This window comes from Convolutriloba macropyga, chromosome 3 (genome assembly GCF_964194025.1).
Source record: "Convolutriloba macropyga chromosome 3, txConMacr16.3, whole genome shotgun sequence".
Lineage (NCBI taxonomy): Eukaryota > Metazoa > Xenacoelomorpha > Acoela > Convolutidae > Convolutriloba > Convolutriloba macropyga.
In genome coordinates, this window is record NC_134470.1 from 28,984,175 (window position 1) to 29,009,826 (window position 25,652).

The 25,652-nt window shown below is 37.6% G+C and overlaps 2 protein-coding genes across 2 annotated transcripts in view; one reads left to right on the forward strand and one right to left on the reverse strand.

The window, feature by feature from the left end:
- LOC142336979 (microfibrillar-associated protein 1-like) overlaps window positions 1–23,728 on the reverse strand; it is a 25,381-nt gene extending 1,653 nt beyond the window's left edge. Inside the window, exons 1-8 of the mRNA XM_075385980.1 lie at window positions 23,523–23,728; window positions 22,711–22,920; window positions 22,260–22,506; window positions 21,878–21,940; window positions 15,567–15,793; window positions 10,420–10,528; window positions 9,995–10,126; window positions 9,505–9,711 (exon numbers count right to left, since the gene is read on the reverse strand). Of these exons, the coding sequence (XP_075242095.1) occupies window positions 9,505–9,711; window positions 9,995–10,126; window positions 10,420–10,528; window positions 15,567–15,793; window positions 21,878–21,940; window positions 22,260–22,506; window positions 22,711–22,920; window positions 23,523–23,653 (1,326 nt within the window). The 5' untranslated portion in view covers window positions 23,654–23,728. The remainder of the gene's footprint in view (window positions 1–9,504; window positions 9,712–9,994; window positions 10,127–10,419; window positions 10,529–15,566; window positions 15,794–21,877; window positions 21,941–22,259; window positions 22,507–22,710; window positions 22,921–23,522) is intronic.
- Window positions 1–25,652, forward strand: part of LOC142336140 (uncharacterized) — a 483,861-nt gene that overhangs the window by 65,198 nt on the left and 393,011 nt on the right. The window lies entirely within an intron of this gene.

The window sequence follows — 25,652 nt, forward strand, 5'->3', positions numbered from 1 at the left end:
AAAAGATCCGATAATGGCCTTAACTGTTTATCCTTTTTGGTGGATGAAAAGTCAAAAGGGTCAGTCTGGGCGGGAGTAGGTAGGTGGAGCGAAAGGGAGGTCTCGGTGTTTGGTAGGTGGGAGGGTAGCTAGGTTTTTTTTGTGGTGGAGGTAGCTGGATGGGGGGGGGAGAGTAGTTGGTGGAGAGGGCGAGGGCAGGTAGTGTGAGTTGTCTATATTGGATATGGACGAAGGCCTACTATTGAGGGCGAAAACTGCTCAAAAAGACTTCGACCAGCTTACTACCAGCAGTTACTAGGTTCTAGGTAGTTTAAGTCACAAACAAACTTGCTTCCGCAAAAGCATAAGCGCTTTAGTGGCGGAAAGGACTCGAAGAATTGTTCAATATGAACTCTTGCCAAAGCTTATCAAAGGCGGAACTATCGAAAAAAATATGGAAATAGCGATAAAAACCAAGTTAATTGCTTGAAAAAACTATAGCAAATGTTCAAGATGCAGACGCTAATTATTACTTTGGGACTGTGAGAAGCTGGGAGAGGGTAGGGAGAGGGGGGTTGGAGGCCGTGGTTAGAGTTTCGTGCCGTAAGTAGGAATCGATAGGTTTTCGAGGTGGGTAGGTGACGGCAGTACGTTGGGTGGTGGTAGGTGGGATTGAGCTGGGAGTAGGTAGTTAGGGGGTGGGGGAGGGGTAGATAGATGGTAGGGTGTTAGATAAAGGGATTTGTCTATAGTCAGCATAGGTAGGAAGGACTAATCGGATCAAAATTTTCAAATAACTATTAACCTTGAGTAACAGGCAGTTTAATTACAATACGAGAGAAGCTAAACTAATTTTACAAAGAACTTTATTAAATAGCTGTCAAAGTTCGATGAATAACTTACTCCAGATAAAAAAAAACCCATAACCGGAAAGCGTCTAGCAATATAAACCTTTCAACATACCTCACCCAAATATCAAAAGAAAAAAAGTGCCGAGCAAAACTCAACTTCAATATCGGGAGTTGAGTCGGGCGGGCGTTGATTGATGAAGAGGAGGGGAAGTGTGGCGATATGCAGGTGGGTCATGGTAGCTAGGTTTTGGGGGTATGTATTTGGTTAGTGCAGGTAGGTGTGAGGTGGGCTGTGGATGGCGGAGGGAGTGGTTGGGAGTACGAGGTCGGGGGGGGGGGGGTTGACTTGGAGGGAGGCGTCTTACTTGGAAAGGGTGGAGTAACTGTTGTCGAAAGGAAACTGCTCGTAAGGATCATTTCAACTTGAATATTACCAGCAGATCATACAAAAACAGAAGTCAACATTCTAAAAGAGAAACCAATGTTCGAAAACAAAAGTCATAAGCTCAAGTCATGAACTAACTAGCTTAAGCTTTTAAAAATACAGCCAGTAGAGTACCGGAAACGACTCCGAGATTTTCGCAATAAAAATTCTTAACCAACCAAACCTATTTCAGAGATACCAAAATGGAAAAAAAGCAACAAAGTTAACAACAACCAATTTTTAGTTGGGATTGCCTCGATGTGGTGAGGTGGGCGTAGGTAGATAATGGTGGGGGTAGGTAGGTGAGATGGATGTGCGGTGGTTGGGATAGCTGCGAAATAGACATGCAAGCCGTATAATAGAGATAGCAACGGATACAGATCCAAATTTAAAAAAACCGACGCCACTCAAGAAGCTATGTGAAAAAACATTCCGCGATAAATTAAAAGAGATTGTTAAAATTCATTCCACAGAAGATTTTTTAATAGCGAGCTCTACTGCAAATATGAGTTCCTTTGACCTAAACTAATTCAAATTAGACTAAAGTTTGAATGGGCAAAAGTCAGAGAGTGAGGTAGGTCACGTATGATCAAAAATTATTCACGCGCATGACTGAAAAACTTTTGCTAAAGAGAAAGAAATGACGTCACGCGCGCAAAAGCCGTTAGTGAGAGAAAGAAGTCATTCAAAAAAATTGACTGTGTGAACAAAAGTAAAACATAAACCGACAAATGTCGGAAGAATTGAGTTGGGAGTAGGTAGTTAGGGGGTGGGGGAGGGCTAGATAGATGGTAGGGTGTTAGATAAAGGGATTTGTCTATAGTCAGCATAGGTAGGAAGGACTGTAATCGGATTAAAATTTTAAAAATAACTATTAACCTTGAGTAACAGGCACTTTAATTACAAATCGAGAGAAGCTAAGCTAAATTTACAAAGAACTTTCTTAAATAGCTGTCAAAGTTCGATGAAAAAACTTACTTTAGATAAAAAAACCGATAACCGGAAAGCGTCTAGCAATATAAACCTTTCAACATACCTCACCCAAATATCAAAAGAAAAAAGTGCCGAGCAAAACTCAATTTCAATATCGGGAGTTGAGTCGGGCGGGCGTTGATTGATGAAGAGGAGGGGAGGTTTGGCGATATGCAGGTGGGTCATGGTACCTAGGTTTTGGGGGTATGTACTTGGTTAGTGCAGGTAGGTGTGAGGTGGGCTGTGGATGGCGGAGGGAGTCGTTGGGAGTATGAGGTCGGGGGGGGGGGTTGACTTGGAGGGAGGTGTCTTACTTGGAAAGGGTGGAGGGACTGTTCTCGAAAGGAAACTGCTCGTAAGGATCATTTCAACTTGAATATTACCAGCAGATCATACAAAAACAGAAGTCAACATTCTAAAAGAGAAACCAATGTTCGAAAACAAAAGTCATAAGCTCAAGTCATGAACTAACTAAATTAAGCTTTTAAAAATACAGCCAGTAGAATACAGGAAACGACTCGACATTTTTGCAAAAAAAATTCTTAACCAACCAAACCTATTTCAGAGATACCAAAATGGAAAAAACAAAAGAGTTAACAACCAATTTTTAGTTGGGATTGCCTCGATGTGTGAGGTGGTCGTAGGTAGATAAAGGTGGGGGTAGGAAGGTTAGGTGGACGTGAGGTGGTTGGGATAGCTGCGAAATAGACATGCGTGCCGTATAATAGAGATAGCAACGGATACAGATCTAAATTTAAAAAAATCGACGCCACTCAAAAAGCTATGTGAAAAAACTTCCGCGATAAATTAAAAGAGATTGTTAAAATTCATTCCACAGAAGATTTTTTAATAGCGAGCTCTACTGCAAATATGAGTTCCTTTGACCTAAACTAATTCAAATTAGACTAAAGTTTGAACGTGCAAAAGTCAGAGAGTGAGGTAGGTCACGTATGATCAAAAATTATTCACGCGCATGACTGAAAAACTTTTGCTAAAGAGAAAGAAATGACGTCACGCGCGCAAAAGCCGTTAGTGAGAAAAAGAAGTCATTCAAAAAAATTGACTGTGTGAACAAAAGTAAAACAAACCGACAAATGTCGGAAGAATTGAGTTGGGAGTAGGTAGTTAGGGGGTGGGGGAGGGCTAGATAGATGGTAGGGTGTTAGATAAAGGGATTTGTCTATAGTCAGCATAGGTAGGAAGGACTGTAATCGGATCAAAATTTTAAAAATAACTATTAACCTTGAGTAACAGGCACTTTAATTACAATACGAGAGAAGCTAAGCAAAATTTACAAAGAACTTTCTTAAATAGCTGTCAAAGTTCGATGAAAAAACTTACTCCAGATAAAAAAACCGATAACCGGAAAGCGTCTAGCAATATAAACCTTTCAACATACCTCACCCAAATATCAAAAGAAAAAAAGTGCCGAGCAAAACTCAATTTCAATATCGGGAGTTGAGTCGGGCGGGCGTTGATTGATGAAGAGGGGAGGTTTGGCGATATGCAGGTGGGTCATGGTACCTAGGTTTTGGGGGTATGTACTTGGTTAGTGCAGGTAGGTGTGAGGTGGGCTGTGGATGGCGGAGGGAGTCGTTGGGAGTATGAGGTCGGGGGGGGGGGGGTTGACTTGGAGGGAGGTGTCTTACTTGGAAAGGGTGGAGGGACTGTTCTCGAAAGGAAACTGCTCGTAAGGATCATTTCAACTTGAATATTACCAGCAGATCATACAAAAACAGAAGTCAACATTCTAAAAGAGAAACCAATGTTCAAAAACAAAAGTCATAAGCTCAAGTCATGAACTAACTAAATTAAGCTTTTAAAAATACAGCCAGTAGAATACAGGAAACGACTCGACATTTTTGCAAAAAAAAAAATTCTTAACCAACCAAACCTATTTCAGAGATACCAAAATGGAAAAAGCAACAGAGTTAACAACCAATTTTTAGTTGGGATTGCCTCGATGTGTGAGGTGGGCGTAGGTAGATAAAGGTGGGCGTAGGTAGGTGAGGTGGATGTGCGTTGGTTGGGATAGCTGCGAAATAGACATGCGTGCCGTATAATAGAGATAGCAACGAATACAGATCCAAATTTAAAAAACCGACGCCACTCAAAAAGCTATGTGAAAAAACATTCCGCGATAAATTAAAACAGATTGTTAAAATTCATTCCACAGAAGATTTTTTATTAGCGACCTCTACTGCAAATATGAGTTCCTTTGACCTAAACTAATTCAAATTAGACTAAAGTTTGAAAGTGCAAAAGTCAGAGAGTGAGGTAGGTCACGTATGATCAAAATTTATTCACGCACATGACTGAAAAACTTTTGCTAAAGAGAAAGAAATGACGTCACGCGCGCAAAAGCCGTTAGTGAGAGAAAGAAGTCATTCAAAAAAATTGACTGTGAACAAATGTAAAACATAAACCGACAAATGTCGGAAGAATTGAGCTGGGAGTAGGTAGTTAGGGGGTGGGGGAGGGGTAGATAGATTGTAGGGTGTTAGATAAGGGGATTTGTCTATAGTCAGCATAGGTAGGAAGGACTGTAATCGGATCAAAATTTTAAAAATAACTATTAACCTTGAGTAACAGGCACTTTAATTACAATACGAGAGAAGCTCAGCTAATTTTACAAAGAGTTTTCTTAAATAGCTGTCAAAGTTCGATTAAAAAAATTTACTCCAGATAAAAAACCGATAACCGGAAAGCGTCTAGCAATATAAACCTTTCAACATACCTCACCCAAATATCAAAAGAAAATAAGTGCCGAGCAAAACTCAATTTCAATATCGGGAGTTGAGTCGGGCGGGCGTTGATTGATGAAGAGGAGGGGAGGTTTGGCGATATGCAGGTGGGTCATGGTAGCCAGGTTTTGGGGGTATGTATTTGGTTAAGTCAGGTAGGTGTGAGGTGGACTGTGGATGGCGGAGGGAGTGGTTGGGAGTACGATGTCGGGGGGGGGGGGGGTTGACTTGGAGGGAGGTGTCTTACTTGGAAAGGGTGGAGTAACTGTTGTCGAAAGGAAACTGCTCGTAAGGATCATTTCAACTTGAATATTACCAGCAGATCATACAAAAACAGAAGTCAACACTCTAAAAGAGAAACCAATGTTCGAAAACAAAAGTCATAAGCTCAAGTCATGAACTAACAAAATTAAGCTTTTAAAAATACAGCCAGTAGAATACAGGGAACGACTCGACATTTTTGCAACAAAAATTCTTAACCAACCAAACCTATTTCAGAGATAACAAAATGCAAAAAAGCAACAGAGTTAACAACCAATTTTTAGTTGGGATTGCCTCGATGTGGTGAGGTGGGCGTAGGTAGATAATGGTGGGAGTAGGTAGGTGAGGTGGATGTGCGGTGGTTGGGATAGCTGCAAAATAGACATGCGTGCTGTATAATAGAGATAGCAACAGATACAGATCTAAATTTAAAAAAACCGACGCCACTCAAAAAGCTATGTGAAAAAACATTCCGCGATAAATTAAGAGATTGTTAAAATTCATTCCACAGAAGATTTTTTATTAGCGACCTCTACTGCAAATATGAGTTCCTTTGACCTAAACTAATTCAAATTAGACTAAAGTTTGAAAGTGCAAAAGTCAGAGAGTGAGGTAGGTCACGTATGATCAAAATTTATTCACGCACATGACTAAAAAACTTTTGCTAAAGAGAAAGAAATGACGTCACGCGCGCAAAAGCCGTTAGTGAGAGAAAGAAGTCATTCAAAAAAATTGACTGTGTGAACAAATGTAAAACAAACCGACAAATGTCGGAAAAATTGCTCTTGGACAGGCGAGGCAATTTAATTCATGGTCTTAAGTAGAGATCAATTTTTCTTTATGGATGCAAAAAACCTCGACCCCAACGAGATTCGAACCACTGACCTCTCGATCCATGGCCACCCGCACTAACCACGCTAACCACTGCGCTACGAGTCACTCAATTTTCCTATGCTGCAACCGATTTTATGTTAGCAACAAAACTTACTTCGGAGCACTAGAGATCACTCAAAAATTATGAACGAAAACGTGAAAAAGTCATTTGAGACGTAATAGAATGTTCTAGGAGAAAAGCGCAAAATTGTCAAGCAAAAACTTGCATAAAAAAAGACACACACGTTTATAATAATTGCTATGAACTGAGTTCAAGAGCAATTAAAAACGACAAAAAGAGCGTCAGACGACGAAACAAAACCACGATCACCGCAATATAGCTGCGCTCAGCTTACAGCTTCTAAAAAACTTACCCGGCAGATTGCCGGAAAATAGCCGCCGTTGATTCGATAACCAAGATTGGGATTGAAAGAAGAGAAACAAGTGAAAAAATGAATTTGTACAAACACTTTTAAAGTGCGAACTAGTTTGATGCCGTTCTGGAGCTGAACGCACACTTATTTCGTAGTGAAATCACACAGGGGCTAGTATCAATACCAATAAGCATTAGAGATGGTAACTAAGAACAAGTTCGAGTAACGTGCATCTAATATTGTGCTTTATGGGTTTATCCCGTTTCAATTTCTGATTTCGTTTTTTGATACTGACTTTTTTCATATTGAATTGTTTTGCTGAGCAACCGCAGTCAAAAACATAGCCGGCAGATGGCCGGAATAGCTGAGAAAGAATAGACCTGCGTGCCATATAATAGAAATAGAAACAGATACAGATCTAAATCGAAAAAAAAAATCGACGCCGCTAAAAAACTAGGCAAAAAAACATTCAGCGATAAATTAATATAGCTTGTTAAAATTCATTCCGCAGAAGCCTCTTATTAGGGACCGTTACTGCACACATGAGTTCCTGTGACCTTAAACAAATTCAAACTAAACTTAAGTTTTAAAGTGCAAAAGTCATTTTATTGAGTGAGGTAAGTCACGTATGATCAAAATCTAATCACGCAATTAACCTAAAAACTTTTGCTAAAGCGAGTGAGAAATGAAGTCACGCGCGCAAATGCCGTTACTGAGAGGAAGAAGTCATTCAGAAAATTTGACTTTTTCAGCTTTGCTGCGTGAACAAATGTAAAACGAAAAAAGCGTCAGACGACGAAACAAAAAACATAGCCGGAAGAATTCCGGAAGCGACTCGAAGCACCAAAACTTCACAAAAAGATGAAACCATTACCTTTTGTATTAAACCATTAACTCATTACCTCCCCGGGTCTGATCTAAAAATCGGTGAATTTTAAACCACTGTCACCAAGAGAAAGAAAAAGCAGCAAAATTTTATTATTGAAAACGTTTGGTAACGTTAAAAAAGTCCGAAAAATTTAGGATGGTCAAAAAACTGATAGCCTGAGCTGACAGGGCCATCAATTGCCCTCCGATAATTAATGATTCTAATCTCAAAAAGATCGCGAAAGCAAACGGCAGATAAAAACTTTCAAAGAAGACAGGAAAGTCAAAATTATTAAAAAAAGAGTGCTCAAACTTACGAATCAGAGAACCACTACAATTTGATTTCTAATCACGGCAATTAAGACAAAAAAATACATGATTCTTCCTTGTTGTTTATATTCTAGACAACATGATTTCATACTAATTCAAAAATTAAATTAATCATAGAAAAACAAAAGCAACAGAATAATATTCAAAGGCAAAAAATCGTCTAAAACAATACCAAGCCCGGAAGAAAATTGCAATGAATAGTAAAAAGTAGAAACGTTGGAAAAGACTTTCTAGCAAACTCCCAGTACTGCCTTATTTTGAATTAAATCAATTGCAAACCGAAGAGACCAAGATCTAAGAAAAAGCTGAATTCATTCAATGTTTTAACAACTGAAAAAATCAATATAAAGAATATAAAAGTAGGTGCCAGGACAAAAATAGAATGATACAAACGAGAATGTGAAGAATATGGACACAATGTTAGGAACACCGTAACAAAAAGACAAATTCTTGATTTTTTGAAAGTTAAAAATCAAATTTAAGAAAATCAAGAAGAACGAGTACATTTAATTGATCAGCATTCGAGACACAGAAAAGACAACCAGTCATTCGAGACAAAAATCCAAGTTGCTGAACAGAGTAAAACAAGAAAAAGCAGAATTCAGACATACGAAACAATGAAACATTTTGCAAAAAAAAGTGGTCAAAAAATATTTAAGACTGCATTTATGAAAAAAATTTATCTCTTTTTTCAAAAACTTAACAACAAAAAATGATTGATTTTTTTATTGAAACAAAATTAAAGTCCCTCATGTTCCCCAAAATACTATTTCTAGTAATTAAAAGCAAAATACAAACAAAAAACTGATAAAAATTGGCAAAAAACTACGAAAATCGGATTAGCAAATGTACAATTTTATGAAACAAAATTACATCGAGGTAGAAAGAGGCATTGAGTATATGAATTATCAAAGGGAAGTTGCCATATTAACTGATTTTTGACAAAAAACAGCTAAAAGATCCAAAAATGAAGAAATTAATAGAAAAAAGCCAAAAATTAACTAAAAAATCAAGAAATATGTGCCAATTTCGCATTTGAAACGCAATTTCAGGCTATGCAAAATACTGTGCTATCAATTTCCGGGGTTTACATTTCAACATAGCATCGATTAAAAATTATTTTTACAAAGAACCAAATTACAAGCAAAAAAACTAGGCCACTTAGACGAAAAAACGGCTAAAAACGGTTATCTATATGTGCCAATCAGTCAAAAACTACTTTTCAATGTCAAAAAGTCATTCACTAAACGGAGCGCATGATCAAAAACTTCTCTCGCTCAGAAAAAATTAGTTCACACTGCAATTTTACTCGCTTTTGCTTTTAGGTCAAAACATCGTCTGAACGAATAGTACTTCCGGTAAAAAAAAACCTTAAGAAAACCAATACTCCTCTTCGAGTCGTAAAAACCAAGAGCACTGCAATATAGCTTCGTTCAGCTTACAGCTTCGCAGCTATAAAAACACTTCTAGCAGAATGAGAAAAGAGTGAAACTAGCGTAGCGAAGTCAAAAAGATTTTACGCAAAATGTTCAAGCTGTGATATAAGGTAAAGCGAAAAATTTTTATTGGAAGTTATTGGAAGAATTTCCATGGACTAAACAAAACTAGACCTGGAACAGACAATGAGTGAATTGAGCAAACCATTTCTATAAAAACAGATTTTAAAAAAAAAACAGAAAATCAATGTCAAAATACCGCATGTGAACAAAAAACCATTAGCGAGAAATGGAAATTTGTTTCAAACAAAAAACTAGGTCTAGAATGAACTATGAATGGATTGGGCAACTTTTGCAACTCAATTCCAGTGAAACACAACATTGATAACTAACAAGGTAGAAAGCACCACGATGGTAGTACTTCTGGAGGAACTTGTATTTGCCCTTGGGCTGTTTGTTGGTGACTCTGGTGGGGTTCTGTTTGAAGAAGAGCTTCCTCTCCTCCTCCGTCATCTCGTGGATCCTCTCAACCTCATCTCTTTCTCTCTCTATTTTCTCTCTAATATCTCTGTCTCGCTTGATACGCTTCAACTCACGCACCTGAAAATACACAGAAAATTATACATTATAAGACCAGTGAAGACTATGCAGAAAGTTATCAATGCAGTACTATGTAATACCAGCACTTCTAAGAAGACGGTTTATATAGGACAGTGGATTGATGCACATACAAGGAAAATGGCATAAATATGTGTGCTTGTTTCAAATGGTGTTATATTTTCAGATTAGAACCTCAAGTCAATTGTTTCATATGCTAAGCTTTTAATTCTTGATCACAACAGTTCCGCGTCAGCGAGTCACATGTGATAGTTTTTATTCTCACCTTCCATGCCTCGTATGCTTCCTCAACATCCTCATCATCAGTTCGAATGGCCTCCAAATCATCATTGACTCCGTCTCCTGCATTGTTCGCTTTTCTCTCTTCCACCTCCGTCTTTCGAATCTGCTCCACAATCTAAGCAACACCACACAACTAAACAATATTTAACCTATCTACTCAAATCTCTTCGCGACCTCTCAACAATATTTACTGTGCATAACAGTGGTGTAGAAAAAATAAACGTCAACGGTGGGAGATAAAATGTTTAATTTAACAATGTGAGTTCTAGCTCTGCAAGATTCTACCACCTTGCGAAGTGAGAAGCTGTCTAAACTATTTTGGCCTATCAACAGGCACACCAGTATACAAGACTTTCAATGCCTTGTTTTCAGACAAAGTAATCTGTTTAAGCTGTAATCATTTCTTACCCTGAGTGCTTCTCGCCTTCGTTCTTCCTTGACCCGCCTTGCCTCAAACTCTCTAGCCCGGGTAACCTCCTTTTCTTTTTCTTTGTCCTTGGTTGATAGCCGATCTTGCCTGCAACGAAAAGCATCACTGTTGGATGCACGACACTCGATATAATAAATTCATAGGCACTTATATTTGTCAACTGTTCGCCAAGAGCATTTATTAAGATCACGAAGTCAGTTTTACCTAAGAATTAAATGGCAACTTAGCTGGTTAAGAAAAGACTTTAATTGTAATTTTTTCCTTTAGTAAACAAAAGCCCACAGATTGCCGGAAAAAAGCCGCGCTAGACCTTCATGATCTTCATTGGAATTGAAACAAGCAAAGAATGAAGGAAAATACAAATTGAGCGCCTGTTAATGCTGGAACCCTGAGGGTTCGACACTGGGTGTAATTCTCATATGACACATGAGAATGCTCTAAGAATAGTTCTAAGAAATCTCTGCTAAAATTAAATAACCAATTCGTAGTATCAGAGCGCCCTTTTAGGGCTCACTTTAAAAACACAACAGACCATTAATTTATAATTGTTCTTAAAAACTAAACTTTATTAAGTGATAGCCAAAAACGGTTTGTCAATGGAGGTAATTAAAAAATAAACTTATCGCTTAATTGACTTAGAAGCCGAAACAAAAAAGAATAAAAAATGACACCACAAACATAATCAAATGCAGAGCGGTAGCATTCAGAGAAAATCAAAAAGCCAAAAGTCACAAGAGCAATCCGACGACGAATTAAAAAACATTGCCGGAAAACTCGACAATATACCAGAAATAATATTGGCTGAGGACCCAGACAACTACTTTCTACAAAACTCAAACTTAAATAATAATCATTCTTAAAAACTAAGAGAAGAAAACAACATAAGAGCGATTTGATAACAAAACTCACAAAGATCTTATTAAATTTTTACAAGTGGCGACTGCCAAGTTGCTATCGGCAAAAGACTTTGTGAAACAAACAGTACATTAAAAAACAACCAACTGATAGCTAAAACAGCAAATCAGAAAAACGAGAAATTTAATTTTTTACATGCCAAAATGATTCACTGCAAATACTCTCCCAAGAAACCCCTACGAAACTTCTGCTTGATCATTGACCGAAACCATACTTGACAAAAACACAATGAAAAGCTTTAAAGGCAAACAACGAACACACCAAAAATAAATGTATCATTTATTTCAACGAGCACTGCCCGATGAATTTTCACATGTCAACTGTTATTAGTTACAACCATTGGATAGCTTAAAATTGAAGAGCCAACACAAATACTTATTGCAAAGAGCACAATCCGAAGTGCCAAACATAAAAGAGCACAACCAGAACTGTCACACATTACTCCTCTTTCTAAATAAAAACAACTCATGATTATTGTCAATCAAATCAAGAGCTCTACAAAATCACAAGAGCAGTTGTTGACGCCACAAACACACTCAAATGCAGAACGGTAGAATTCACAGAAAATCAAAAAGCCAAAAGTCAAGAGCAATCGGACGACGAATTAAAAAACATAGCCTGAAGACTCGACAACCTACTGGAAGTAATATTGGCTGAGGACCCAGACAACTACTTTTTACAAAAAAACTCACACTTAAATAATAATCACTCTTAAAAACTAAGAAGAAAACAACATAAGACCGATTTGATAACAAAACTCACAAAGATCTTATTAAACTTTTAGAAGTGGCGACTGCCAAGTTGCTATCGGCAAAAGACCTTGTGAAACAAGCAGTTCAATAAAAAACAACCATCTGATAGCTAAAACAGCAAATAATCAGAAAAAATGAGAAATTTAATTTTGTACATGCCAAAATGATTCATTGCAAATATTCTCCCAAGAAACCCCTACAAAACTTCCGCTTGATCATTGACCGAAACCATACTTGACAAAAACTCAATAAAAAGCTTTAAAGGCAAACAACGAACACACCAAAAATAAATGTATCATTTATTTCAACGAGCACTGCCCGATGAATTTTCACATGTCAACTGCTAGTAGTTACAACCATTGGATAGCTTAAAATTGAAGACCGAACACAAATACTTATTGCAAAGAGCACAATCCGAAGTCCCAAACATATTAAAAGAGCACAACCAGAAGTGCCAAACATATTAATCCTCTTTCTAAATAAAAAAAACTCATGATTAATGTCAATCAAATCAAGAGCTCTACAAAATCACAAGAGCAGTTTTTGTCTAAAAATAGGAAGTAAATCAAAATGTAAACTCGTCCAACAGCTCCAAAATGGCTAAAATAGCTACCATTCTAATATTTACTTCAGGTCACTAATGCTTTTTAACGCAGTATTACTAGTTTTAATGACTGAGACCGATAACATTTAATTGAAAAGCAAAGTTTACACTGGAAAACTGCTTTGAGATTTCCATGCAAAAAATTTTTTAGACCTTCTTTTTTCAATCTCTATCTCACTCATTCTCTATTTCATCTCTCTCTCTCTCTCTCTCTCTCTCTCTCTCTCTCTCTTGCTTAGCAAATTAACCTAAACTCCCTCCCTCCCTCTCTCTCTCTCTCATCGCTCACTTTCTCCCCCCTCTCTCCTAGTCATCCTGTTCTCGCTCTCCTCTCTCTCTCTCTCTCTCTCTCTCTCTTTCTCTCTTGCTCTTCTCTCTCCTCTCTCTCTCTCTCCTAAGATCTTGTTTTGACGTACGGCATTATACTTATATACTTCATGTTTCAGTTACACTTTACGATTAAAAAACAATAACCATAACTACTCGTCTAGTTGTAAAAAAAGCCACGATGAGAACTGGCTGACGGCTAGCTGGGTCAGTAGCTAGCTGCGGCTTACGGAGGCGAGCTCAAGCTTAACAGAGAGAATTCGGTGCGAGCAGTGGTTCAAACTCCAAGGAACCGCCCTTCAAACCATGAACTATGTCTGTAACAGTAAGTGCATCCCATACTAATAAGACACTAAGGCATCAGGCTCTAAGAGAACTGGCCAGCAACTTAATGCCCTCGTGGTTTTACCTGTTCATTTCAGTATTGAGGACTCATAATCAGACAAAAAATTGGCAGTAAAAAATGCATAAAAAACAGCAGGACTAATTACAATGCTACAATTTTTTGAGATCACAAATTTTTTAATCAAAAATTTATGTCTCAAATGAAAGATTCTGAACTTTAGTGGGGAGCCTATCACGCGAAAAACTATGGCGCCTAGGTCTCACAATTCAAAAGTTAAGTGCGATGGTTAGAATTCTTCTTAACAAAAAATGCTTGTACTTTGCCCTCGACCGGTGTTGATGTTAAAGGACTTTAACAGATGTTAAAAGACTGTGTTGATGTTAAATTATAACTAAGTAACCATTCAAAAGTAATCAGGTAAAATGCACTCTCTCAGTAACGGAATTAATAATAACGACAACTAGGCATAGCACGTGCCCACACAAGATTGGAACAAGGTCGCAAGCTCCACGAGCACAACTGGAATTATCACCAGACTAAAAACAGACTGACTCACCACAGTCTATCATTACCAATAAATCCAAGACTCTCCCTCAATCATTCAAGCAACTTCTTCGTTATAACAGCACGACTATGCAGAACTTCTCGTCAAGTAGTAGATAAAACTTTGTGCGCTGCCCTTATAGATTAAGCCACTTGAATGAGCCGAGCAAACGCTGTTTGAGCAAAAAAACAACCGAAATTATGTTACAAGTATTTGACCTTGCTCAACCGCTATTGATTGGCATGCTTAATTTCAATAACGCCAATGCCCTAATAGCATGGCATTTCAGTACCAATACGTAATTGACAACTTCAGACAAGATGGCTGAAATTCTTGATCCAAATAATTGATAATAATTAACAAATACATTTTACGGTTTTTTTAGACAGGCGGCTTGTTAGGTACGTTTCGTTTCCCGCCTATTAATAAATGGGCCCATGGCTAATCTATACACTATGATAAGTGGCGTTCGTGAAAACTTGAAATGAGCCATTTCCAATATTTACCCAAAATTCTCGCTTCTGCCTCATAAATGTTAAAATGCTATCACTAACAATTTTTGCATGTACATAGCTTAAAGGTCCCTTGAAGAGCTCATATTTCCCAATTGTTACCCAGATACCGTCTCTTCACAAAGGGGTGGACAACTCTGGAATTCCAACTCGTAAAAATTTTCAGAAATGACCAAAATTGAAGACTTGCCGAAACTCTATTTCTTTCAGTTTGAGCGGACGTCACTGAATACTACAGGATCCTACAATACAAAAGAAGATAATCACTGCAGCCAGGAAAACTACAATGACGTCGGGACCACTAATCTATAGAAATGAAGCCAAAAACAAAGAATTATTAATGCGAAATTCGACTGCAGCAGTGTTTTCTTTAATGGGGTCTTCACGACTTCACTTAACTTGTTCATTCAATCAATTAATACAACAAACTAATTTAACTGTTAATACCAAGATAACAAAGGTCCTTGGAAACAATTCCGTAGTCCTCCATTTTATACTTTTGTCTATCTGTATAAACAGCTTATATTCAGTTAAAGGGAAAGTGAAACATAACCGACTAACGTCGGGCGAATTGCTCTCAAACGACCGGCGAGCGGTTGGCTACGTCAGTAGCTGGCCACGGGGGGGGGGGGTGTCTCAACCTCTAAGAACCGCCCTTCACAACATAAGTATAAGTTTGAGCTAACATAACAGTTTGAGCTGAAACAGAGCTGAAAAGCTCTAAGAGCACATAATGCCCGATGCGCGCTACCTGTTTATCCCGTTTTTGAGGAAGAAAAGTCAAAAGACGAAAAATCGGTCAAGCGAAAAATCGCATAAAAAGACCGACAGGACTAATATAATTGCTACAAACTTCGTTTGAGAGCAATTAATAATGAGACCTCTTTATGGCGTTTTTTAATCACATCAATCTTTACTGAGAACAGTTCTAAGATGATGGTTCTCATGATTACGATTTTGACAATGACAGTTTGCGACAAAAGTCCACCAAACACTGCTAAGATACAATACTACACCGAATATAAACGTCGATTGCAGTGAAAAAATGAGCTTCCAATTTTAACCCGATATGCTTTCGAAAAAGGGTTCAATGATGGCAGAAGCAGTACTTCAACATCAACAAACTTGGATATGAAGACAGGTTTCAAACGTGATGGACCATCGTCGTCTTCATCGGAAGAACTCATGTCTTCATACTCAGAGTCACCATCGGCTTCATCTGAGGAGGATTCTCGTCTTTTTACTCCACTGTGGTGCCCCGATCGCCCACTTCTGTTGCCCTCTGCTGCCCCACCCGGATAACTACTCAACGCTTTTTTATCCTCATCTTCGTCTTCAACTGCCAGTAGTTCCTAGCAACAATTAATTAGTTAGAACAGGCAACACGGGTCAAAATAAGGAGTTAATTGTGAAGTTGGCATACTGGTCATTTTAAAACATTTAAAGAAAGTCATATAATATCCTACTATAATACCATACACTAGCAACCGTCTGGTATTCCTTTCATAACGAAACAGAAGTGCTTTTTCTGCATAGTAAAAAGTACAAAGTAAGCTGTAAAAAAAATAAAGAGCGCTTGCAATGTCTCTTAGCATTATCAGTAAGAGAATTACTTTAGCATGTACGAATTGATAATGCCGTGATCTGGACAGACATGAATTGAGGCGACACAGTTGAATCAAAGTCCAACGCTAATCAATAAGGCATCAAAAGTATTCTCTTCTCAATTTTTTAGCTTAACAACCAAGGCAAATCGGCGAAATGAAGTGAACTATTTTCATTGTAAAAGCTGCATGCTTACGCAACACTCCTCAAAATCCATTCAATGAGAATTATTTAAAAAACTTATCAGAAAATTTATTACCGGTATTTTGTTTCCTCGAAAACTTAACATCCAGATTTCTGAATAGTGACTGTACTGTGAATCAGAGCGTTCACTTGTCATTAAATTTTCGCATAACTTTTTGAAAAAAAACTACCGAAAAAAGCTGCGATAGTGTTTTGGTTTATTTAAAGTATAAATTATAAAAAGAACACACCCAGTAGATTGCCAGAAAATAGCCGCCATTGATCCCCAAAACGCCGATAGGGACTGAAAGAACAGGAAAAATGGAAACTGATTGATGTAAAACATTTTTAAAGTGCGAACTATTTTGATTTCATTTCGTTGTCAGACATACTCCCGTTTCTTAATATCAGGATAAAGTGGCTCAAATCAATCCCAATAAGCATTAGAGATAATACCTAAGACCTATAATAACAAACTTTAAGTAGTGGGCATCTAAAATTGGGCATATTCGATTTATCCCGTTTCTGTTTTTGATTCCGTCTTTTGACACTGATTCTGTTAATTTTAGATTGCTTTACCGCGCAACTGGTGTTTAAAATAACTTTGAACAGAATGAATAAACAAAAGAACTAGCCTAGAGAAGTCAAATATTTCACGGAAAAAGTCAGACAAGCGGCAAAATGAAATTAAGCTAAATAAATTTTTTATGAGCTGGATAAGTCCTGACACAATTCAGAAAATTTTCATTGACCAAACAAAAAACTAGACCTAGAAAGGACTATGAATGAATTGCAAATATCACTTAGAAAAAAACTGTCTTAAAAAATTCGAAAAACAAAGATCAATGTCATAATGCCGCATGTGAACAAAAATCCAGCAGCGAGAAAGCGAACTTTGTTCAAACACCATTTTCTCACTCAACTTTCAAACAAGAGCGATAAAATTTCTCATCTAAAATTACTTGCTTTTTCGCTCCATTTCCTGTTTCGGCGTGACCAAAATAATCACTTCAATTTGACCTCAAAAATCATGAAAATGTGTGCACAGATCTTGAAAAGGAAGCGCCCAAATACAATTCAGATTCTTCGAATAGTAAACAAAACATAACCCGAAAACTCCGGAAACGACTCAAAGAGCCGTCTCTCTCGAACAAAACTCGCCAGTCAAATACTTCGTACATAGTAAAACCACTCAGGAGAATTAATATATGAAGTCAATTCATGAAAAAGAACTTAAATTATAAGTCTAAAAAAATTAATTTATTCTTTAATTTTACACGTGCACAAAAAGCTAAGGATAAGTTCCTTCAAGCAAATAAGAGTAAAGAAAAGCTCGAAAAAGAATTCGCAGGTCATAATAGTCATTCTATAGACTGAGGTAAGTCATCAATGATTAAAAAATTACACATTGACCTATACCTATACCATGCTTCTACTATGGGGTATCAAGTATGTGATGCACACAAATTCAGTTGCCGGTGAAAGTCACCAACGAGAGTTGTACTCTGACTTCTATGCGCGTGATCAACCGGTTGTAACGGAAATAGGGAGGACGAATTATATACATAGCAGAAAGAGACCTGAACTTCGAACCAAAGAATTGAGTGAACAATCAAACTTACCATCAAAACTTATAGAGAAAAAGAATTCAAAATCTAGCATGCCGCATATTACACAAGAAAGTAAACCGACGAATTAGAAAAAGCAGTTCAAAAATCAAAAATACGTATTTTCGAAAATACGTAATTTGGATCATTAGAAAGCATGCATACAATGAACGCAAAACTGCCGGCTTTAAGGTCAAGAAAAATCAATGGGAGGCAAAGTTAGAAAATTGAAGGTTACAAAAGGAATGAGATAATCTGATAAAATTTTTAGAAAGAAATGACATCAAATGATTGACTCTTCATAATATTCTACGTTGAGAAAGCAGATAACATGTTATTATTTTCACCAAGAGGCAAAGACAGTAATTACATTTAAAAAATCTCAAATACTATTATCAAAAGGGTATCAAAGTAAAAACATAAATGACTAACGTCGGGCGAATTGCTCTCAAACGACCGGCGAGCAGTTGGCTTTGTCAGTAGCTAGCTACAGTTTATTGAAGCTAGCGTTAGCTTGATTCGACTCTTCAACTTTTAGTTTTCTAGCTTTGTTAGTAAACAAATCAAATAGAAAACTGATATTTAAAAAATTTGCAAAAACGGTTAAGTTAGGCTAGCTTTAGATTAATTGAAGGGGCGTAAGGTGAGCGCAGCGGGGGTGCACCACAGCGGGGTTGCAAGAGTGGATTGGGGGGGACTGCTGTGAGGGTGGTGGGTGGATGGGGTGTGGGATCAATTTCTAAGATCCCCTCTTGACACCATAAGTATAAATCTCCAAAACAGTTTCTGTTAATCGCATCCTTGAAGACTAGTGGGCTAAACGGCTCTAAGAGCACTTAATGCAAACTGGGCGCTACCTCTTTATCCCGTTTCTGAAGACGAAAGTCAAATGGTCAGTAGAAAAAATCAGTCAAGCAAAAAATCGCATAAGAAAGACCAACAGGACCAATATAATTGCTACAAACTTCGTTTGAGAGCAATTAATGACATCCGAAATTAAATCAGCAGCTGCAGCTGAAGTGCGGCATCAACAAAGATTTTATATATATATATATATATATATATAAATATATATATATATATATATATATATATATATATATATGAACGAGAAAAAGAACTAAAGAAACGCTAACCGACAGAGAGAGAATGAGAGATAGGAATATTTTCCCTGATTAGATTCGACTCTGCAACTTCTAGTTTTCTCGCCTTGTTAGTAAATAAATCATATAGGAAAAAAACGAAAAAGGCAAAATTAAAACAAAGGTTTTCAACTTCGAAGTAAAAATTCAAAACTATTTTTTGTCTCGAAAGTTCTATCAAGTAACCCTTCTCCATGACTTGAAAAGTGTCGCTGGCCAGTAATGGTCGTTAAACTCAGAAAATGAAAAAAAAAATATTGAAATTTGAAAAATGCTAATTTTAACAAAACCTTGCAAAATTTCAATAAACTAATATCTTAAGAACAATTTCATTGTCTCAAGAGACTATCCAGTATCACTGATTGAAGACTGAAATAGTATCACTGGCTCGTAAATTTCCATACACTTGGAAAATAAAAAATTCCCGAAATTTGAAAATCTATCCCAAAAAAATCTAAAACTGGATCCATAAAAAATATTGATCACCATCCCATTAACTCTAGAAACTATAACGCAGCTTATTATCAAACCTAGGAGGAGGTCTCAGGGCCGCTGGTACCGGAAAGAATTGAAAAACATAAAAAAATTGCAATTCTTGCCAGACATTCCATTACATCTATAAATTATACAGTAACCTATTTTCAAACCCTAGAGGAGGTTCCTTGGCCCTTGAGGCTGAAACAACCTAAAAAACGACAAATTTTCGAAAAAAAACTTGAAAAAAGCAAGTTTTATCAAAAAATTGCTAATATTTGTTACATTAAAAAGTTGAACACCTATTCTATAGCCAATAAAATTTTGTCAGTACCTTATTATCAAGCCCCTTAGGATGTTTTCTGATCCCTGGGTCTGGAAAGACCTGAATAAGGAAATATGTCAAAAAATTTAAATTGCACGTTTTGTCAAAAAATGCTAAAATTCGTGACGTTAAAATCTTGAAACCATTCCATTATCACTAGAAACTATACAATAATCATATATTAAAACCTAGAGGGGATTCTCTGACACATAGGGTTGATAAAAAAGTTTTCAAAAATAAAAATTTTTTAAAAAGCTTCAAAAAATTGCAAAATTTGGGTGCTCTTAGCGAGCGGTATTTCGTCAGTAGCTAGAAAAGGGGGGCACCGAGGGCTGATGGAGGTCAACATTGGGGTGCAATTGGGGTTAACAGCGCGGGGGGGGGGGGCAGAAGGGGGGGGATGTCAACAGTGGAGGGGTCTTCAACCTCTAAGAACCGCCCTCCACGTCCTTGCGGCCTCAATGATGAGCAGTGGTGGGGATTGTGGGGGGCAAAGTGGAAGTGAGAGCGCGGTTGGCTGATGTGGGACAGGAGAAGAATGAAGTGTGGGTGCGCGTGTGGGGTGTCAAACTCTATCAACCGCCCTTCACACCATGAGTATACGTCTCCAAAATAGTTTCTTGAATTGCATACTTGGAAAAGATTGAGCTGAAAGATTCTTAGAGAGTTTAATGCCCTATGAGCGCCATCTTTTCATCCTGTCTTTGAAGACAAAGGTCAAATGGGTCAGACGAAAAATCGTTCGAGCAAAAAATCGCATTGAAAAAGACCGCAGGGCTAATATAATTGCTACAAATTTTGTTCAGGAGCAATTAAAAACAATATAAACAAACTACTAAACATATATTTTAACTCAAAAGAAGACCGAAGAGACCGGTAACCTTTGAGCTTAAGCGACAAAAACAAGAGCAGCAAAAATGGGTAAAACTCAAACTCATATTCCAGAAAGATGAGTCAAATCATGTGAATAAAAGATATCAGCTGGCTACGTTAAAAAGATTGCCTTACGCTACACTAGAACGCTAATCAAACTTGTCATAAAAGTCTTAAATGTCGAGAAAAAAAGAACAATAAATACGTCAAGGCACAAAAACTCTTAATTTGTGAAGGCACATACTGCGCAGGTCATTAACATTAATTATCGACAAAAAACTTCAAAACAGTTGAACTACGTTTCATCAATTAATTTATGTGATAAGACACCGCAGCAGGCAAAAATCGAAAATTCACTATTTTTATAAAAAAAGAAAAGTAATGGTAAAGTCGCAAAAACGATTAGCTATGAACTGAAACCATTAACCCGCATCGACTTTTCTTTATACCACACAAAGAAGCCGATATTTTAAGTGTTATTATTTACACTAAGTGACAAAACAAAGAACGAGAGCAAATACGGGCTAAATTAAAAATTCATTATTTTTTTTTGAAAACAATTAATGTTGCAGTCATAGAAACTATTAGCTATAAACTGAAAGCATTAAATTCATTAATACCATATTAGAAAAGCGATATTACTTGTCATTATTGATACTAAGTGACAAGAAAACGAAAAGAACGAATACGGGCAAAACTCAAAAATTAACTAATATTTTTTGAAACCAAATTGTGTATTCATAAAAACTATTTGCTGCCTATTCAGAAACACACACAAACAAGCTATTCACAAACGCACACAATTGCATCCCTAAATCATGATAACAAAGGCATAAACATTAGTAGTAACCGTGGAGAACTATCATGGAAATATAAGTCACATTGCCGCATGTGAAAAAAAACTTACTCGCATATCGCTCCCTTTAGTACTTCAGCGTGAAATTACTATTATAAATTCTCATACTAACAGCGGATCATGGTGGCAGACATTGGTCTTAATTTTCAATTGAGACCAGTTAGCAAACTGTCACAATTTTCCGCTCCTATCTAAAACTCCTATCAAAAAAACACTGACAACTGGGAGTATATATATATATATATATATATATATATATATATATATATATATATATATATATATATATTCGCCAAAATTCTGCTAAAGTTTTGAGATTTTGAGCTGAGGGCTCTATTTAACTACCGGTTCACAAACAAACTCATAGCTACCTCGTCTTCTTGTTTCCGCAATCTAGCATTCTGCATCATTCTCATTCGCCGCTGCTGATGGTCCTGAAACCAAACGTGATTATGTGAATATAAATCTTTTAAAATGATACTGTAACATCACACTTTTCAGTTCATAAACTGTCTCAAGAGTTGAAGCTTCCAGATCACTAGAGCAATAGACCTGACATTTTTCATTCATAATTCTTTACAAAATTGATAATTTCAATTTTATAATTCATCCTAGCGGAATAAGCCCCGTTATCGATATTTTCAATGAGATGATCGACACTTATATAAGTAATGTTAATTATACGATATTTCTGTACCGCAATACGTCAAAATCCAAATATAAAAATCGTTTATGAAAGGCAGATTGACTCACTTCTTCGTTAGGTTCTTCTTCATCATCGCTTGGTTCTGGATGCCGGCCTCTTGCTGCACGACTATCTGCCTTGTCGTTTCGATGCCTCCGCTGATCCCCATCGCTGCTACTTTCAGACGAACTGTTTTTACGACCTCTAGATTGTGTAGCTAGTTCTTGAGGACGAGATCTTTCTAAGTTTGGCTTGTATTTTTCTTCCTCTGTTTTGATTATTTCTGGCTCAAATACTTCCCGATGAGGCCTCCGCCTGTTAACAGCGTCAATGTTACCTCAATTGTGCGTTTCTATAAATTTTATCAGCAAATTTGATTTTAAGAAGCGAATTAATGGTCATAGTGCATATTTCCTCAATGTAGATTAGTTCACCAAAATTCTGCAATACATGGTGGTCAAGACAATCAAACTTGCGCATAGAAAATAGTCACGTATATTTATTTTAAATCTCCATTACCTCGACGGATCTGAATTTGAGGAGTGCTGAATATGTTGGTACAGTCGTTTCAGTCGAGGATCGGCAGCTTCTGTAGACGTTCTTGGCAACGGCATTCTCGCTGAAGTTAAAATAGCACCAGTAGCTCCAACAGCAGCAACTTCCTCGGCGTTTTTGGAGTTAAAACCATCTTCGTCGGATTCATCTGACGAATTGACAGCATAATCAGGCCTGAAACCGATCAGTTTTTTGACACCATCTCCAGAAAAATGCCAAAAATTCTCTGCGAAATCTCCAATATAGATTGGCGTAAAATTTACGGGGAAGAGTTCGTTAAAAGATATATATAACCAACAAAACTGTAAACTACGTAGAACACTGAACTACTGCCTGAAATCAGTAATGGATAATTCTCTTAGGGCTTCAAGCATAAACCGACTAACGACGGACGAATTGCGACAGGCGAGCGGTTGGTTTTGGTAGTAGCTAGCTTAAGGACAGGACGGGTAAAAGCGGGGAAGTGGTAAGTGGTAAAATTTGTGGGAGCGGGGGTTAAAAAATAGGAGGCGGCGGTCCAAGATCGGTATTTGATCTGCCTCCTCAAGCATTCCTGAGCAACTTTGGTGAACCTTACTGCCTGAACCTTAGAGCCTACTAAAGCTCTGAGCTGCTCGGACTCTTAATGCCCTCACATTTCACCAATTCATCCCGATTTTGAATTTTCCAGCAAAATCAAAACAACTGTAAAGCAAATTTTTTCAAAAAACACTAAACTATGTATCAAAATTCGTTGGAGAGCAATTAAAAATTTCGACGATACATAGAGGATTTACCTTTTTCCGGCTACGTATCTGGCAACTTTCACTTTTTCCATTGTAATTTCACCTTTCTCGTTGCGTTTTTGAATCGCTCCACCAGTTCCCACTTGGCTGAGACCCCTGGTCTCGTTCTCAAAGTCCATCATCTTTGAAGCGGCTTATTTAGGACAAAAACAATTTGCACTGAAATCTGAAAACAACTCAATACTACCAATTATAGGAATATTTTATTGAAAATATTGGAGGTTATACAGTTTGTATTACGCGTTACAATTGGGCAAGCTCAACTTTTTTATTCTCTGTGATAATATAGTCAAAAAAAGGTGGACCAGGAGCGGTAATCCGCAAACACCTCCCCCAATTACCGTTGCTGGAATCAAGGAGCATAATCGACTAAAGTCGAGCGAATTGCTCCCAAACGACCGGCTGGCTCCGTAGCTAGTTAAGGGTAGGGTTGACGCAACGATGCCAGGTTGTAGGTTGGGCGTGCTTGACGAGTCCAAATTGCCAGGTGGGGTGTTGGGGTGACAGAGGACTTTTAAGATTAAAAGTCACTCTTCACACCATGAAATTGTCTCCACAAAACAGTTTCCGTGAATCGCACCCTTAGAGACCAGTGGGACTTATTGCCCTCCGGGCTTTACTTGTTTGTCCTGATTTTGAGGACCAAAAATTTGAAAAGGCCATACGAAAAAAATCGCCCCCCCCTCAAAGTGTTTTTACCCCCCCCCCCCCCCCCAGTTAAAACTTGAATAACTGTATAATTTGATAATACACGTTGCTCTGATTAGCACGTGCTCCTGGGGGACGACGTACAAGATAAATGCAAAATAAGCTTGGCGCAAAACAGAATAAACCCGAAGAATCGGTAAAACTGGGGCGTAAATAGCACATTGGGACGGGGGAATTCATCAAAATTTTAGTCTGGCCCTTTTGGTTTTCCGTCAAAATGAGGACAATTAAGTATAGCCCGGAAGACATTAGGTCGCTGTTCTGCACTCTAAGAGCCTTACGGTCTCTAAGCATGCGACACTTTTGAGGAGACAACTTAACAACTTAATATAATCTCACTTTTCGAACTGTGATTTCAAAAAACCTATTGAATAGGAACAAGTTCCAAATTTTTATTAGTCCAGGAGTGCCCAATTGGGTTACAGCGGACCAAACCTCGATAAATCTCCAAATCCCGTCTGTTCCTAGCTTGGACGGGTGAAAGCCGATGAGATTTCACACATTAAAAACATCAACCCAAAGGAATTTATTAATGAAAGACTCGCAAGCCAAAAACTTAATCTTCCAAAACTCAATATCCTATCGCTCCCCGGAGCGCGAGTACGACACTCGTCTCATTATATTCCGACAATGAAAATAAAACGCAATAGCATTATTCATCATTGGTAACGACTTCATTCACGATGACCAATTTACTGTATAAGTGCCAATCGACGTTGCTGATGAACTCGACAAGCTTGCAATCGGATTCAAATTAGTAGCAAAACAATTTGTCATTGCTATTACACCATGAGGCGAAATTAATAAGCCTTCCATTGCTACAAAAGAAAATTTCTTCAACAATCAAAAGGCAATGCGAAGCGGCGCTGCCGTGTAACGTTAATCGAACTCTACAGTAACGTTCATCATATCAACAACCAAGTTCTCCTAAGCAAGTACGGCCCCAGCTGTTAGGAAATCGAACGTTTTTGTTCGCAACAGACAATTGCCGCGAGCGTAAAATGTTTGCTTTATCGAGCAAGTGCGGAAGTTTCAGACTGTGATCCAAGAGTGTCTAGTTGTATTCTGGCGGAGACCTATCTGACAATAGCAATGCCCTAGTTTATTTTTAATTTGAATTTTTGCCCGGGAGTTCCCGTGTTGGGTACTGTAGTGTGCCAACCTCTAGATCCTTTTCCCGTATAAGTACATAGATAAAACCACACGGTAAATGATGAGCCCAACTTATTAAAAACCGCAGAAGGACACATAATCAAATGTGAAAAATACGCATATAGAATAAAGAAAATTCAATCTGTTCATTTTGCATACCTCGTGACAATACTGAGCACATGACAATTAAAAGCAAAAGTATGGGATCTATTCTTTTTTGGCCGTCCCCACCTTAGCGTTTTTATTTTTCATGCCCTCAAG